Source organism: Rana temporaria (assembly GCF_905171775.1).
Source record: "Rana temporaria chromosome 2 unlocalized genomic scaffold, aRanTem1.1 chr2p, whole genome shotgun sequence".
In the NCBI taxonomy this organism is placed as follows: Eukaryota; Metazoa; Chordata; class Amphibia; order Anura; family Ranidae; genus Rana; species Rana temporaria.
Window position 1 is genome coordinate 346,524 of NW_024404418.1, and position 18,181 is coordinate 364,704.

Consider the following 18,181-nt stretch of genomic DNA (forward strand, 5'->3'; position numbering starts at 1 on the left):
TGTTATAGTGAAGGATCAGAGATTTCATTGTCTTCAGAAGGGTTGGGGGTCCTTCAGGGGTCACGTTATAGTGAAGGATCAGAGATTTCATTGTCTTCAGAAGGGTTGGAGGTCCTTCAGGTGTCACGTTATAGTGAAGGATCAGAGATTTCATTGTCTTCAGAAGGGTTGGAGGTCCTTCAGGTGTCACGTTATAGTGAAGGATCAGAGATTTTATTGTCTTCAGAAGGGTTGGAGGTCCTTCAGGAGTCACGTTATAGTGAAGGATCAGAGATTTCATTGTCTTCAGAAGGGTTGGGGGTCCTTCAGGTGTCACGTTATAGTGAAGGATCAGAGATTTCATTGTCTTCAGAAGGGTTGGGGGTCCTTCAGGTGTCACGTTATAGTGAAGGATCAGAGATTTCATTGTCTTCAGAAGGGTTGGAGGTCCTTCAGGTGTCACGTTCTAGTGAAGGATCAGAGATTTCATTGTCTTCAGAAGGGTTGGGGGTCCTTTAGGTGTCACGTTATAGTGAAGGATCAGAGATTTCATTGTCTTCAGAAGGGTTGAGGGTCCTTCAGGTGACACGTTATAGTGAAGGATCAGAGATTTCATTGTCTTCAGAAGGGTTGGGGGTCCTTTAGGTGTCACGTTATAGTGAAGGATCAGAGATTTCATTGTCTTCAGAAGGGTTGGAGGTCCTTCAGGTGTCACGTTCTAGTGAAGGATCAGAGATTTCATTGTCTTCAGAAGGGTTGGGGGTCCTTCAGGAGTCACATTATAGTGAAGGATCAGAGATTTCATTGTCTTCAGAAGGGTTGGGGGTCCTTCAGGTGTCACGTTATAGTGAAGGATCAGAGATTTCATTGTCTTCAGAAGGGTTGGAGGTCCTTCAGGTGTCACGTTCTAGTGAAGGATCAGAGATTTCATTGTCTTCAGAAGGGTTGGGGGTCCTTCAGGAGTCACATTATAGTGAAGGATCAGAGATTTCATTGTCTTCAGAAGGGTTGGGGGTCCTTCAGGGGTCATGTTATAGTGAAGGATCAGAGATTTCATTGTCTTCAGAAGGGTTGGGGGTCCTTCAGGAGTCACGTTATAGTGAAGGATCAGAGATTTCATTGTCTTCAGAAGGGTTGGGGGTCCTTCAGGTGTCACGTTATAGTGAAGGATCAGAGATTTCATTGTCTTCAGAAGGGTTGGAGGTATTTTAGGTGTCGCGTTATAGTGAAGGATCAGAGATTTCATTGTCTTCAGAAGGGTTGGAGGTCCTTCAGATATCACACTGTAGCCGAGGGTTGGAGCATTCATTGTCTTCAGAAGGGTTGGAGGTCCTTTACGTATCCATGTTGTAGCGGAGGACTGGGAGATTCATGGGCTTCTGAAGGGTTGTTGGTCCAATAGATCAGGGCTCAAAATTTCAAGTCCTGAGCTAATAGCCTGGTCCTAACAGTTACTCGCTACCAGTTGCCCCACCCAACCCCTACCCTGCCCTGCCCCTAATTCCACCCTTGTAAATTTTCTCATGAAATGACACTGTTAAAAATGTTATGCAGAATTAAGTTACAAAAATAAATATTAACAACAACTTTAACAATATTTCCATAAAGCATATCAGTGCCCATGAATGCAGCCTCATCAGTGCCCATGAATGCAGCCTCATCAGTGCCCATGAATGCAGCCTCATCGGTGCCCATCGGTGCAGCAAGGCTCACAGGGAGGAATCGTGAGGATTTCCGGCCGGATCACACAGAGCGGGGAGATGAAACGCCGGCCGATGTCAAACAAAGTCCCGCCTCCTGGCCTGGCATTGGACCAGTGTGCTTCTCCATCATAGAAGCTGGTCCAGGAGGCGGGACTTTGACAGCGGTCGGCGTTTCGTATTCAAGCTGTGTCCCAGTGGGTGATCTCCGCTCTGTGTGATCTAGTCGGCTCTCTTGACAGTTTCCTGGCAGAAGCTCTGATGCTCTGAAGCTGCACTGCTTCTGCCAGAAGTTATCAGCCAGGAAACGGTCTGCCCAGTCCGCCCCTTCTCCAGCCTCGCCCTCGGCTAATGTTCACTCACCAAATGCAAGAAGACGAGTGGAAATTTTGAGGGATGCATTTAGATATCATGTTGTAGTGGAGGACTGGAGAAGTCCTTGTCTTCAGAAAGGTTGGGGGTCCATCAGATATCACGTAGCAGGGGCCTGATTCTGAGGTGGCGGTTGCCGAGGTTCACCGGGGTCCTCAGCTAATGGGGGTTTGGCAGATTATTGTGCCGAATGAACTCTTTCCTGTCCTGTTACTTCTGATACCTTTCTAGAAGGCTTGAGTGTTACACGTGATTGGTTGCTATGACAATACTTCTAAATCTTCGGAGTTATTGGTGTTTTTCAGGCGCAGGATTTGGATGAGCTGCGCAGACACGTGCATGCCGATTCCGTGGATTACATTACGGTGAAGAAACTTGTCCAGAGAGTCTTTCCTAAGTGCAAGTGCCGTGACATCCAGAAGAAGCGCGACGCTCTGAGGAGGGTGAGATCTGGCTAACATGTTTCTCTCCCTTCTGATGAATTTACCTTTTATTCTGTCCCATTTATAGATCACCACCCTGGTGGGGGCAGACCTGTAGGAGAGGGACGGTGTGATTCTATTTTCTTGTCCAATGTCCTCTATATATGGGGTACAGGAATCCTTTATAAAGGGAGCCCTATTGGCAGCAGTAAAAGCCCCAGTTGGTGACAATTAGACCTCTGTGGGGCTCCTGTTACTTGTGGGTTTTGGAAAATCCAGCATTGCTTGTCATGCATCTGCAGGGTGCTCAATGGGTTGGTGACACAAGAAGTGCACCTTTCCCAGCTCTCCTTTGTACTGTTGTCACCTAGTGAGCAGATGAGACCTTACCCAACGGTTCATCGTCTGCTACCTGTGTGTGTCGTGTTGCTGCTTCCTTGCTGGCAAAGTCCCTTCTCGGATTGCGACACCATTGCCCCCGTTGTCCAAGCTTGATTGCTGCTTTGTATAGATGAGGATGTGGTTGGGGGTGGGCTTGTTGTGCAGAGGTTAGTCATGATCACAGCTACTGTAAGTACCGTTGTCATTCAGCTCATAAAGTGATCGCAGAATTTTCTCTCCTATAATACTATATATCTGTGTATATCCAAACCACATTCAGTACAACATGACATCTAGACCTTTGTATGGTATCTTCAGCTCCATAACTGGTGTCCTCCTTCTCCTCCTCCCAATCTTCTGGCCTGCAGGGCTGTGAGCTGAACGATGATGAAATGTTGGATTTCCTGGCACAATGTGATGGTCAGGAAGAGGCCAGAGAAATACCTCCATCTGTGGAGAAAGTGGTGGAGCGGGCGTGCCATAGACATGAGCGTGTGGTTCCTATAGAGGAGACGGTTCAGGCGCTGGATGTCCGGGAGGAAGGTGAGATCCTTACAGCATCTTTTGGCTGCATTCTTCTTTTTTCTTACCAGCAAATTAACCCGAGTCCAAAATAAATGGTACAACCACCGATGTGTGAAGTACAAAGATGTTAATTTGCTGCCCACCACATATTGGGGAATCGGCTCTCTGCAGAAACTACTTCCATCTCTGAGACTGGAAAATCTGCACTGCAACTGGTGTCTGCAAACTGGAGATACTGGGCCACATTTTACACACAATGGTGCAAAAATTTATATTTCTTTTCCAGCTGTGGCATCACTGGAAAGTGGGTGGAGCATCAAGAGGAGGGTGTGGCATGTCAGTACTGCACTATTGAATGTACATTTATACTGAACAACCTTTCTTTGGTGTTATATCCCATCAATAATAGTATCCTCGTACTCCGGATATTGGATCTATATCCCATCAATAATAGTATCCTCATACTCCGGATATTGAATCTATATCCCATCAATAATAGTATCCTCGTACTATAGATATTGGATCTATATCCCTCAATAATAGTACCCTCGTACTCCGGATATTGGATCTATATCCCATTAATAATAGTATCCTCGTACTATAGATATTGGATCTATATCCCATCAATAATAGTATCCTCGTACTCCGGATATTGGATCTATATCCCATCAATAATAGTATCCTCGTACTATAGATATTGGATCTATATCCCATCAATAATAGTATCCTCGTACTCCGGATATTGGATCTATATCCCATCAATAATAGTCTCCGTACTATAGATATTGGATCTATATCCCATCAATAATAGTATCCTCGTACTCCGGATATTGGATCTATATCCCTCAATAATAGTATCCTCATACTCCGGATATTGGATCTATATCCCATCAATAATAGTATCCTCGTACTCTGGATATTGGATCTATATCCCATCAATAATAGTATCCTCATACTCCGGATATTGGATCTATATCCCATCAATAATAGTATCCTCGTACTCTGGATATTGGATCTATATCCCATCAATAATAGTATCCTCGTACTCCGGATATTGGATCTATATCCCATTAATAATAGTATCCTCGTACTCCGGATATTGGATCTATATCCCATCAATAATAGTATCCTCGTACTATAGATATTGGATCTATATCCCATCAATAATAGTATCCTCGTACTCCGGATATTGGATCTATATCCCATCAATAATAGTATCCGTGTACTCCGGATATTGGATCTATATCCCATCAATAACGATATTTCGGTGTATTTCTCATATAGTAGTGGTCAGGGTCAGGCATACTTCAGGTAATCATTTTTCTTTCTTCTCTATCACTCTTCAGGTATTGAGACTCTTCTTTGCTATCTGGAGCTCCATTCTTCTCAGTGGTTGGAGCTGCTGCACCCCACCTTATCGGTCTGCCGGGTGACATGCTATAGTGGCCCTCAGCAGCTGCGGGCCCTTGCACACAGGTAGAGTTGTGTCCTCCTATTGGATCTTCATCTCTTCTTTGGACAATGTTGAATTGAAGTTTGTTAATGATGTCATAGATGGAAGGAAGGGGGCGGTCGCGGTACACATGGAGGGTACACATAATTGGGATCTCCAATAGCCACTGGATTAAAACGTAACCTTTTTATAAAGGATTTTATATGACAGACTGTGTGTCATTATAAGGGGGCGGAGCTCCCAAATATATAAAGAGGTTTGGTAATCAATGATATGGTGCCTGTCCAAGAAAATAGAAAAGTCCCCCCTCGCAATTCTGCTGTAAAAATGGGGGATTAGTCCCAATCAATAGCCCATTTTACCGTCTCGGAAACCGCGACCCCTTATTCACTGCGCCCCTCCATATCCAAAAACTGGACCCCATGAATTCAGCAAGGAGTCAACCCCCCCCCCCCCCCAATATACAATGTGAACCCTCCATGTCTGTGTAGGTGAATGTATATTGTATTGAACCTTCCATGTCGGTGAATGTATATTTCTTCTATATGTGTATATCGTGTTGAACCTTCCATGTCGGTGTAGGTGAATGTATATTGTATTGAACCTTCCATGTCGGTGTAGGTGAATGTATATATCTTCTATATGTGTATATCGTGTTGAACCCTCCACGTCGGTGTAGGTGAATGTATATATCTTCTCCTCAGCTGCCCTCCCGTGGCCGTGGCTCTGGCTCGGGAACGTATGTCGGGTGTTGATCACACACATGCCAGTTCTGTGGAGTTCAATGTGGTGGATGTGGCGGATTCCATGGGCTGGGAAGTCAATCCAGTGAAGAGGGCTCTCCGCAACCTGCAATGGAACTCTTCCTCCTCCGGAGGTAATGTGTAGTGGGGGGGGGGGCATAAAGCCCATTTGCCCAATGTTGTGATTTGGCCGGGTAGCAGGATTTCTGGTGGACGGTCCTCTATAAAAAGTGTACCAAAAGCCAAACCGGGGGAGGGGTTGTCTCAGATGTTTTCATCAGAAGGGAAGTTGTCACCTGAAGAGGGGAAAGGAAATCTTTAGATGGTGACATCTAAGAGGGCTTTCCGTGGTGATTTTTTTTTTTATATTCGAAGCTCTGTAATAGATTTTTCTGGATGTGGGTCATGTCGCTGGTTATTGGTGTATAACGCAGCCTCTTTTTTCAGGGTTCCGGGGGACGGGCCGCAGCGGTATCCTGGCTGAGTTCAGCGGTCTGTCCTTTCACTTTCGTTCTTATGGAGATCTGACCGATGAGGAATTGGAGGATGTCTGTGACTTTCTCCATCACAAAGTTTCTTCACGAGAGGCGACGGCTCTGAGGCAGCTGAAGTCATGTTACCGGGTCTTCCAGAGGTTTGTGGTCCATTATGTCCCAGGTTTGGGTTGTACGATATCTGAACAGGTCACATGGTGGAAGTCGTGGACAGAGACGTCTCGTGTCCGGTTTGTATCTCTATCTCTGGATTATACTGGAATAGGGGAGATGGATGGACAGGACGTTGGAGGGACAACTCTTCTCCATAGGGCCAATCTGCTCTCCTCTCTACAATCCAGATCTAGAAATAGTGGCCATTTTCCCTAGAAGGCAGATTTAACCACTTCAGCCCCGGAAGAATTTACCCCCCCTTCCTGACCAGAGAATTTTTTCTCTTCCGTTCATGGACGGACACAGCAGCAATTGACCTTGGGGTGGTATTCTTCCTTTCAGGAGATTGACTAGGCAGAAAAACAGCATGTTAAGTGTTAAACGCTCCTCACAGTACCTCCCAGGGGGCGGATCCCCCGGGTACATCCCCCATTCTCTGTTCTGCAGCCTCAGTTTTTTTCTGCCTAGTGAAAGGAGATGACATGGCTCCTCTGGGCCCATGTGCTCTGGAAATTATTTTTTTTTGCGATTGTAACGGACACATGCATGCTGCCGAGACAGTTATAATCTTCGTGCAGGGGGACTGCAAGGAACTGCATGGCTTGTCACCATTGGATGTACCACATTGTATTCTGAGCTCAAAGGGTTAATTGGACAAGTTTCTTTTCATTGTTGAATGCTAATGTACTCTTCGCATAGATAATGAACTCTTCTTTTGTGTGCAGGTAAACAGCCCCCCTGTGAGGTGTATGCTGATGGGGATTATGTGTGAGTGATAATTGTTTTAAAGGTTAATTGAATTCTATGTGCCTGGCCAGGAAATGTTAAGTGGGGTGAGGTGCCGAAGCGGCTAGAAACTGGTCAAGTGATTAATTCAAGGAGATGTCATTGTTTCAGGGGGTCTGTGTTGAAGCCCCCTACTGGGAAAAGGGGAGGGCGGAAACTGTCCTTGTTCTTGTAACAGTTGTAACCAGATATAAGCAGGTGAAATATGCCAAATAAAGTCAGTCTACTTGACCCTTCAAACGTAGCACGTCTCGTTTCTTGGAAGGGCGTTCGATGGGATATACCGGCGGTACCTGCATATCGCAGCTTGCCAGGGAAAAGGACGTCTCCAACGGCCGATACCCCTCACTACCAGTGGGTAGCCGTTACAGCGATTTTCTTACTTTTTCTTTTCGTTTTTCCTGAATTTTTGGATCCTGGAATCTACAACCAACTGCCGACTGGGTGACGGGCTGGATCCTCGTTCCTTGTAGTACCCCCATGTTCGGCCATCGAGCGTGTGCCGGCCTTTAGCTACGCGATGGGCCGTCCACGACATGCCCCGTTGCTCCAGGGGTGGCCTGTGAGCTGTACGCTCCAGGGCACACATATGACCGGGCTCTATGTCCGTGTCACAGTGCCGGGCCGACAGCCATGCTGTAGCTGCTCGGACGTTGGTTCTGTCCGGGATGTCTCCAGCCGGTGGTCGCAGGACGGGTAAGTAGCAGTCACCTTGCCTTGGCAGGGTGGTGCGGCTGGTGCATTCCTGGGGAGGTCGATCGGGGGTCCACCTGCTTTCCTCTCTCCCTTCCTCTCCCTCCTTCCCTGGGTTCTGGGTGGTTGGCCATGAGGGGGGGGTCCGCCTGGGGGACTCCATCCTGTGGCTTGGGGCTGTGTCTACTATCAGGGGTGCTGTGTTGTTTTTATTGCTGCCGTGCGTGCGGGAGGGGCCTGCCCGGGGGTCCTGGGTGTTTGCTGGTGTGTTACTTTGTTTTTTCTGCACTATCACGGCCGCCATTTTGCCGGTGCCGGGCGCCTTTATTACTGATCGGTGGCCATTTTCTTGAAGCCTGCATGCTGTTTTTGCATGTCGGTGGCCATTTTGGATGGGGTTTTTAGCCTCTAGTGGCTAGAAAATCGGCGCAAACGGCTCCAGCACACTTCCTAGAGGGACGGCACAGTACAGACAGCGCTCTGGGGCAGACAGCAGCAGTACAGCCTGGTCGGGTGGTGAGTCCTCTAGGGGGTCCCCTGTTCTCTGCTGCGGCCGGGAGGGTGGCCTTTGGGTCTTGCCTTGTAGTCCAAGGGCGGCTATTGGGTGGGTCAGCATGGCGTCCGAACCGAATGCTTGTCCCCCAGACATGCCTGATTTAACCCTTAGTGCCCCTGTTCCTGCGGCCTCCATGGATGCTATGACGGCAGTCATTGAGTCGTTTGTTGCCAGGATTGAAGCGGCGAGTGGCCAGAGGGGGGGTAAAAAGCACCCCCTCCCCCCGCCTTCTTCTGGGGATGTCTCTGACGCGGAATCAGGCCCTGCTACTGCTTCCGGCCCTGGTTCTGTGGTGTCAGAGGATGCAGGCCTAGTCCACACGGACAGTGAGGATGACTCTGGTTCAGGGTCAGCGCATGATAGGGAGCTTGTTGGAGCTCTTATTTCTGCGGTGCGGGATACTCACTCAAAAACTTAAGGATTTGGCGGAGACATCGGAGACGTCGGTCCCCTTTGGGTTCCGTAAGCCGCCCCGCACCGCAAAAGTGTTTCCTTGTTTTCCTTATCTGGACAAATTTTTGTACAAGGAATGGGATCGGCCGAAGAAAGTTTTTTCTGTTACGAAATGCTTTGCGGTCCGTTATCCGTTTTGAGGAGGATTTCCTAAAAAAGTGGACCTCTCCTCCGTCAGTGGACCCCCCTGTGTCCAGGCTAAACAAGGTGACCACGTTGCCTGTGGAAGGGGCTCCTGCTTTCAAGGACCTAGCAGATAGGAGAGCTGAGGCTGTGGCCCGCTCCATGTTCACAGTGGTGGGGTCGGCGGTGAGACCGGTTTTGGCCGGGCTCTAGTGTCACAGACACTTCCCGAACAGGCAAAGTTGTTGATTCAGGAGCTGGAGGCGCAGAATGCTCCTGCGGACTGTGTGGTACTGGCCGACCAGTTGGTGCAGGGCCTAAAATTTGTCTGTGAGTCGGCTTCCCTTGCTCTCCAGGGCCTACGCCTATGCGTTAGTGTTGCGCCTCCTTGTGTGGCTGAAGTGTTGGTCTGCGGACCAGTCTTCTATAAAGGCCTTGGTGGACTTACCCTTTAAGGGTGAACGGCTTTTTGGGGCGTCTCTAGATGACATCATAAAATATGCTACGGGAGGTAAGAGCACTCTGCTCCCACAATCTGGAAAGGGTAAGGAGCCTCGCCGTAAGCAGGGGCCCTCCTTTACTACCCCCAAGCGGTTTTTTTTCCGTCCGCCCGGTGCGGCAGGTAAACGTTCCCAGGGCGCCAAGCCGCCCGCTGAAGGGCAGAAGCGCTCCTGCGGAAAAGCCTGCTTCCGCATTAAAGTCTGCCCCCGCCCGTCTCTCGGGTGGGGGGCCGGCTTTGCGAATTTGCGGCTCTGTGGAGGTCTCTTCTTTCCGACCGGTGGGTTTGCGAAGTGGTTTCCTCGGGGCACAAGATAGAGTTTCTCTCTTGTCCGCCAAACAGATTTTTTCCCTCCCAGCTTCCTCCAGGTCGTTGGGAGGCCCTGTTTGGGGCTGTTCAGGATCTGCTGGTCAAGGGGTGATCGCGCCGGTTCCTTTACTGAATTACCACTGGATTACCAAGTCCGGGTGAGTCGCCTGGTCAGGTCCTCCCTAGTGTGGTGGCTAACATCTCCGGTACTTCGGGCCGGGAAATCTTTCCTGCGGTCACGACGGATGCCAGTCTCTCCGGCTGGGGGGTGTCTGGGGTGTTCAGTCAGCCCAGGGGCGCTGGACTCGGGAAGAGTCCCCCCTGCCAATCAATGTCCTGGAGCTCTGGGCGATCAGGCTGTGCCTCTCCAAGTGGTCTCTGAGAATGCAGGGCCTGCCTGGTCAGGATTCAGTCGGACAACACCACGGCTGTGGCATATGTCAATCATCAAGGGGGCACACGGAGCTCGACTGCAGCGGCGGAAGTCGCTCACATCCTCCGGTGGGCCGAACATAACGTTACGACTCTTTCGGCCGCGTACATTCCGGGGGTACAGAACTGGCAGGCCGACTACCTAAGTCGCCAAACGCTAGACCAAGGAGTATGGTCGATACACCCGGATGTGTTTCAGAGTCTGTGTCTGAAATGGGGCACTCCAGACGTGGATCTTCTGGTGTCCCGTCTCAATCGGAAGGTGTCACGGTTCGTGGTCAGGTCGTCTGCTGCGCAGACTGGAAGCCGAGGGGATACCAACAATCCTGGTGCGTCTGGTGGCAGATGTCCCCTGGCGTCTGCCTCTGCGAGAGGATCTTCTGTCGCAAGGTCCGATCTTTCACCCTGCTTTACAGTCGTTGGCTTTACGGCGTGGCTATTGAGAGCCAGGTGCTGAGGGACCCAGGGCCTGTCGGACTCGGTGATTTCTACCATGCTACGGGCACGGATGTCTACTTCATGGAAGATTTACCATCGTACGTGGAAGGCCTACATCTCTTTGTGGGAGGAGATGAATTGGCACCCCCGTACATTTGTGATGTCCCGGATTCTGCTGTTCTTACAGCGGGGAGTGGATCAGGCACTCGCCTTAAGTACAGTTAAGGGGCAGATTTCGGCTCTAGCTGTTTACTTACAGCGGCGCACTCTCTGGTGCGTACGTTTGTGCAGGGGGTTCGGCATGTGGCCCCTCCTGTGCGTCCTCCACTGCCTCCATGGGACTTGAATTTAGTCCTCTCGGTGCTTCAACAGTCTCTGTTTGAGGACATTAGGGAAATCCCTTTATTGACTCTGTCCCAGAAGGTGGTTTTTCTGGTGGCAATTACATCGGTCAGACGGGTTTCTGAATTAGCGGCCTTTTCTTGCAAGGCTCCTCACTTGGTCATCCACAGGGATAAGGTGGTGCTGCGGCCGCAGCCGTCATTCCTTCCTAAGGTTGTTTCGGCCTTTCACATTAATGAGGACATTGTTCTTCCATCCTTATGTCCTCGGCCCGCGAACCCAAAAGTTGCATTCCTTGGACGTGGTTTGGGCCCTACGGGTGTACTTGTCTGCTACGGCTCCGTTTCGAAGGTCGGATTCGCTGTTCGTGTCGGTGACTGGTCATAAGAAGGGTCAGGCGGTCTCGTCGGCCACCATTTCTAGGTGGATCCGACAGGTTGTGCTTCAGGCCTATGCCCTAAAGGGGCGGGCACCTCCCTTTCAGGTTACAGCGCATTCGACCAGGGCGATTGGTGTCTCTTGGGCTTTCCGCCATCAAGCGTCTGTCTTACAGGTGTGTAAGGCAGCGACCTGGTCGTCAGGGTTTTGCAGGCGGCTGTTTAAGGTTGAAGTTCCTTCGTTGCAGAACTCTGGTTTGTTTGGGGTGAAGTTGGTTGCTGTGTTTTCCCCTCGATTTGTTGACACTGCTTGGGGACGTCCCTAAGGTCAGATGCTGCTGTGTCCGTCCATGAACGGAAGAGGAAATAGGATTTTTGTACTCACCGTAAAATCTATTTCTCTGAGTTCATGGACGGACACAGCACCCACCCCTCCTTTGTTGTACTGCTTGTTTACGAACTGAGGCTGCAGAACAGAGAATGGGGGGGATGTACCCGGGGGATCCGCCCCCTGGGAGGTACTGTGCTGTGTGGAGTGTTTAACACTTAACATGCTGTTTTTCTGCCTAGTCAATCTCCTAAAAGGGAGGATAATACCCGAAGGTCAATTTCTGCTGTGTCCGTCCATGAACGGAAGAGAAATGGATTTTACGGTGAGTACAGAATCCTATTTTTTTGCGATTCGGCACTGCCTCACTTTAGCTGACAATTGCGCGGTCATGCGACGTTCTGGGGAAACAAAATTGACGTCCCTTTTTTTAAGAAATAGAGATTTCTTTTGGTGGTATTTGATCACCTCTGCGGTTTTTATTTTTTTCCCTTTTAAATAAATAAAAAAATAGCGACAATTAAAAAAAAAAAAAGCAATTATTTTTGCTATAATAAATGGCCCCCAAAAAAATATATATAAAAAAAAATTTCTTCTCAGTTTAGGGCGATGCGTATTCTTCTACATATTTTTGTTAAAAAAAAAAACAAGAAGCGTATATTGATTGGTTTGCGCAAAAGTTATAGCGTCTACAAAATAGGGGATCGTTTTATAGCATTTTTATTAAATTTTTTTATTTTTTTACTAGTAATGGCCGCAATGTATTTTATATTTTTTCTATTGGTACTGCGACATTGGCGGACACATCGGACACTTTTGACACTATTTTGGGACCATTGTCATTTATACAGCGAACAGTGCTATAAATAGCCACTGTTTACTGTATAAATGACACTGGCAGGGAATGGGTTAACCACTAGGGGGCGAGGAAGGAGTTAAGTGTGTCCTAGGGAGTGTTTATAACTGTGGGGGGGGATGGGCTACCACTGACATGACAGAGATCACCGCTCCGTATGACAGGGAACAGTAGATCCCTCTCATGTCACTAGGCAGAACAGGGAAATGCCTTACATAGGCATCTCCCCGTTCTGCCTCTGTCTCACGATCGCGGGCCACCGGCGAACATCGCACAGCTGCAAAAGTCCAAGGGATGTACAGGTACGCCCATCTGCGCCATTCTGCTGACTTGTATGTGTGTGCGGCGGGTGGTAAGTGGTTAACTCATCGGCCTCCTTTAATTTTTGTTGTTGTCGATCTCTTTGCAGACTTCTGAATTCCAAGTCTGTGATCAATGTCTGACTGTGTGGCTCTGCTGGGGGCCACACTCATGATGGGGGGTGCTCTTCCCTCCTGGAAAGGTGTCCCCAGCAGACGTACTGGATCCTGGGGGGTGCTCTTCCCTCCTGGAAGCAGACGGTACTGGATCCTGGGGGGTGCTCTTCCCTCCTGGAAGCAGACGTACTGGATCCTGGGGGGTGCTCTTCCCTCCTGGAAAGGTGTCCCCAGCAGACGTACTGGATCCTGGGGGGTGCTCTTCCCTCCTGGAAGCAGACGGTACTGGATCCTGGGGGGTGCTCTTCCCTCCTGGAAGCAGACGTACTGGATCCTGGGGGGTGCTCTTCCCTCCTGGAAAGGTGTCCCCAGCAGACGTACTGGATCCTGGGGGGTGCTCTTCCCTCCTGGAAAGGTGTCCCCAGCAGACGTACTGGATCCTGGGGGGTGCTCTTCCCTCCTGGAAGCAGACGGTACTGGATCCTGGGGGGTGCTCTTCCCTCCTGGAAGCAGACGTACTGGATCCTGGGGGGTGCTCTTCCCTCCTGGAAAGGTGTCCCCAGCAGACGTACTGGATCCTTGGGGGTGCTCTTCCCTCCTGGAAGCAGACGGTACTGGATCCTGGGGGGTGCTCTTCCCTCCTGGAAGCAGACGTACTGGATCCTGGGGGGTGCTCTTCCCTCCTGGAAAGGTGTCCCCAGCAGACGTACTGGATCCTGGGGGGTGCTCTTCCCTCCTGGAAGCAGACGTACTGGATCCTGGGGGGTGCTCTTCCCTCCTGGAAAGGTGTCCCCAGCAGACGTACTGGATCCTGGGGGTGCTCTTCCCTCCTGGAAGCAGACGTACTGGATCCTGGGGGGTGCTCTTCCCTCCTGGAAGCAGACGTACTGGATCCTGGGGGGTGCTCTTCCCTCCTGGAAAGGTGTCCCCAGCAGACGTACTGGATCCTGGGGGGTGCTCTTCCCTCCTGGAAAGGTGTCCCCAGCAGACGTACTGGATCCTGGGGGGTGCTCTTCCCTCCTGGAAGCAGACGTACTGGATCCTGGGGGGTGCTCTTCCCTCCTGGAAGCAGACGTACTGGATCCTGGGGGGTGCTCTTCCCTCCTGGAAGCAGACGGTACTGGATCCTGGGGGGTGCTCTTCCCTCCTGGAAGCAGACGTACTGGATCCTGGGGGGTGCTCTTCCCTCCTGGAAAGGTGTCCCCAGCAGACGTACTGGATCCTGGGGGGTGCTCTTCCCTCCTGGAAGCAGACGTACTGGATCCTGGGGGGTGCTCTTCCCTCCTGGAAGCAGACGTACTGGATCCTGGGGGGTGCTCTTCCCTCCTGGAAGCAGACGGTACTGGATCCTGGGGGTGCTCTTCCCTCCTGGAAGCAGACGTACTGGATCCTGGGGGGTGCTCTTCCCTCATGGAAGCAGACGGTACTGGATCCTGGGGGGTGCTCTTCCCTCCTGGAAGCAGATGTACTGGATCCTGGGGGTGCTCTTCCCTCCTGGAAGCAGACGTACTGGATCCTGGGGGGTGCTCTTCCCTCCTGGAAGCAGACGTACTGGATCCTGGGGGTGCTCTTCCCTCCTGGAAGCAGACGTACTGGATCCTGGGGGGTGCTCTTCCCTCCTGGAAAGGTGTCCCCAGCAGACGTACTGGATCCTGGGGGGTGCTCTTCCCTCCTGGAAGCAGACGTACTGGATCCTGGGGGGTGCTCTTCCCTCATGGAAGCAGACGTACTGGATCCTGGGGGGTGCTCTTCCCTCCTGGAAAGGTGTCCCCAGCAGACGTACTGGATCCTGGGGGGTGCTCTTCCCTCCTGGAAAGGTGTCCCCAGCAGACGTACTGGATCCAGGGGGGTGCTCTTCCCTCCTGGAAGCAGACGTACTGGATCCTGGGGGGTGCTCTTCCCTCCTGGAAGCAGACGTACTGGATCCTGGGGGGTGCTCTTCCCTCCTGGAAGCAGACGGTACTGGATCCTGGGGGGTGCTCTTCCCTCCTGGAAGCAGACGTACTGGATCCTGGGGGGTGCTCTTCCCTCCTGGAAGCAGACGTACTGGATCCTGGGGGGTGCTCTTCCCTCCTGGAAGCAGACGTAATGGATCCTGGGGGGTGCTCTTCCCTCCTGGAAGCAGACGTACTGGATCCTGGGGGGTGCTCTTCCCTCCTGGAAAGGTGTCCCCAGCAGACGTACTGGATCCTGGGGGTGCTCTTCCCTCCTGGAAGCAGACGGTACTGGATCCTGGGGGGTGCTCTTCCCTCCTGGAAGCAGACGTACTGGATCCTGGGGGGTGCTCTTCCCTCCTGGAAGCAGACGGTACTGGATCCTGGGGGTGCTCTTCCCTCCTGGAAGCAGACGTACTGGATCCTGGGGGGTGCTCTTCCCTCATGGAAGCAGACGTACTGGATCCTGGGGGGTGCTCTTCCCTCCTGGAAAGGTGTCCACAGCAGACGTACTGGATCCTGGGGGGTGCTCTTCCCTCCTGGAAAGGTGTCCCCAGCAGACGTACTGGATCCTGGGGGGTGCTCTTCCCTCCTGGAAGCAGACGTACTGGATCCTGGGGGGTGCCCTTCCCTCCTGGAAAGGTGTCCCCAGCAGACGTACTGGATCCTGGGGGGTGCTCTTCCCTCCTGGAAGCAGACGTACTGGATCCTGGGGGGTGCTCTTCCCTCCTGGAAAGGTGTCCCCAGCAGACGTACTGGATCCTGGGGGGTGCTCTTCCCTCCTGGAAGCAGACGTACTGGATCCTGGGGGGTGCTCTTCCCTCCTGGAAGCAGACGGTACTGGATCCTGGGGGGTGCTCTTCCCTCCTGGAAGCAGACGTACTGGATCCTGGGGGGTGCTCTTCCCTCCTGGAAAGGTGTCCCCAGCAGACGTACTGGATCATGGGGGGTGCTCTTCCCTCCTGGAAGCAGACGTACTGGATCCTGGGGGGTGCTCTTCCCTCCTGGAAGCAGACGTACTGGATCCTGGGGGGTGCTCTTCCCTCCTGGAAAGGTGTCCCCAGCAGACGTACTGGATCCTGGGGGGTGCTCTTCCCTCCTGGAAAGGTGTCCCCAGCAGACGTACTGGATCCAGGGGGGTGCTCTTCCCTCCTGGAAGCAGACGTACTGGATCCTGGGGGGTGCTCTTCCCTCCTGGAAGCAGACGTACTGGATCCTGGGGGGTGCTCTTCCCTCCTGGAAGCAGACGTACTGGATCCTGGGGGGTGCTCTTCCCTCCTGGAAGCAGACGTACTGGATCCTGGGGGGTGCTCTTCCCTCCTGGAAGCAGACGTAATGGATCCTGGGGGGTGCTCTTTCCTCCTGGAAGCAGACGTACTGGATCCTGGGGGGTGCTCTTCCCTCCTGGAAGCAGACGGTACTGGATCCTGGGGGGTGCTTTTCCCTCCTGGAAGCAGACGTACTGGATCCTGGGGGGTGCTCTTCCCTCCTGGAAGCAGACGTAATGGATCCTGGGGGGTGCTCTTTCCTCCTGGAAGCAGACGTACTGGATCCTGGGGGGTGCTCTTCCCTCCTGGAAAGGTGTCCCCAGCAGACGTACTGGATCCTGGGGGGTGCTCTTCCCTCCTGGAAGCAGACGGTACTGGATCCTGGGGGGTGCTCTTCCCTCCTGGAAGCAGACGTACTGGATCCTGGGGGGTGCTCTTCCCTCCTGGAAGCAGACGGTACTGGATCCTGGGGGTGCTCTTCCCTCCTGGAAGCAGACGTACTGGATCCTGGGGGGTGCTCTTCCCTCATGGAAGCAGACGTACTGGATCCTGGGGGGTGCTCTTCCCTCCTGGAAAGGTGTCCACAGCAGACGTACTGGATCCTGGGGGGTGCTCTTCCCTCCTGGAAAGGTGTCCCCAGCAGACGTACTGGATCCAGGGGGGTGCTCTTCCCTCCTGGAAGCAGACGTACTGGATCCTGGGGGTGCTCTTCCCTCCTGGAAGCAGACGTACTGGATCCTGGGGGGTGCTCTTCCCTCCTGGAAGCAGACGTACTGGATCCTGGGGGGTGCTCTTCCCTCCTGGAAAGGTGTCCCCAGCAGACGTACTGGATCATGGGGGGTGCTCTTCCCTCCTGGAAGCAGACGTACTGGATCCTGGGGGGTGCTCTTCCCTCCTGGAAGCAGACGTACTGGATCCTGGGGGGTGCTCTTCCCTCCTGGAAAGGTGTCCCCAGCAGACGTACTGGATCCTGGGGGGTGCTCTTCCCTCCTGGAAAGGTGTCCCCAGCAGACGTACTGGATCCAGGGGGGTGCTCTTCCCTCCTGGAAGCAGACGTACTGGATCCTGGGGGGTGCTCTTCCCTCCTGGAAGCAGACGTACTGGATCCTGGGGGGTGCTCTTCCCTCCTGGAAGCAGACGTACTGGATCCTGGGGGGTGCTCTTCCCTCCTGGAAGCAGACGTACTGGATCCTGGGGGGTGCTCTTCCCTCCTGGAAGCAGACGTAATGGATCCTGGGGGGTGCTCTTTCCTCCTGGAAGCAGACGTACTGGATCCTGGGGGGTGCTCTTCCCTCCTGGAAGCAGACGGTACTGGATCCTGGGGGGTGCTTTTCCCTCCTGGAAGCAGACGTACTGGATCCTGGGGGGTGCTCTTCCCTCCTGGAAGCAGACGTAATGGATCCTGGGGGGTGCTCTTTCCTCCTGGAAGCAGACGTACTGGATCCTGGGGGGTGCTCTTCCCTCCTGGAAAGGTGTCCCCAGCAGACGTACTGGATCCTGGGGGGTGCTCTTCCCTCCTGGAAGCAGACGGTACTGGATCCTGGGGGGTGCTCTTCCCTCCTGGAAGCAGACGTACTGGATCCTGGGGGGTGCTCTTCCCTCCTGGAAGCAGACGGTACTGGATCCTGGGGGTGCTCTTCCCTCCTGGAAGCAGACGTACTGGATCCTGGGGGGGGCTCTTCCCTCCTGGAAGCAGACGTACTGGATCCTGGGGGGTGCTCTTCCCTCCTGGAAAGGTGTCCACAGCAGACGTACTGGATCCTGGGGGGTGCTCTTCCCTCCTGGAAAGGTGTCCCCAGCAGACGTACTGGATCCAGGGGGGTGCTCTTCCCTCCTGGAAGCAGACGTACTGGATCCTGGGGGTGCTCTTCCCTCCTGGAAGCAGACGTACTGGATCCTGGGGGGTGCTCTTCCCTCCTGGAAGCAGACGTACTGGATCCTGGGGGTGCTCTTCCCTCCTGGAAGCAGACGTACTGGATCCTGGGGGGTGCTCTTCCCTCATGGAAGCAGACGTACTGGATCCTGGGGGGTGCTCTTCCCTCCTGGAAAGGTGTCCCCAGCAGACGTACTGGATCCTGGGGGGTGCTCTTCCCTCCTGGAAGCAGACGGTACTGGATCCTGGGGGGTGCTCTTCCCTCCTGGAAGCAGA

At 52.7% G+C, this 18,181-nt stretch overlaps 1 protein-coding gene across 4 annotated transcripts in view; it reads left to right on the forward strand.

Annotated features, from left to right (window-relative positions):
* Nucleotides 1–18,181, forward strand: part of RECQL4 (RecQ like helicase 4) — a 75,049-nt gene that overhangs the window by 41,130 nt on the left and 15,738 nt on the right. For all 4 annotated transcript variants that reach the window (XM_040334180.1, XM_040334182.1, XM_040334183.1 and 1 more), the window contains 5 exons: nucleotides 2,357–2,494; nucleotides 3,223–3,397; nucleotides 4,726–4,855; nucleotides 5,537–5,709; nucleotides 6,023–6,209. In XM_040334180.1, the coding sequence (XP_040190114.1) occupies nucleotides 2,357–2,494; nucleotides 3,223–3,397; nucleotides 4,726–4,855; nucleotides 5,537–5,709; nucleotides 6,023–6,209 (803 nt within the window). The remainder of the gene's footprint in view (nucleotides 1–2,356; nucleotides 2,495–3,222; nucleotides 3,398–4,725; nucleotides 4,856–5,536; nucleotides 5,710–6,022; nucleotides 6,210–18,181) is intronic.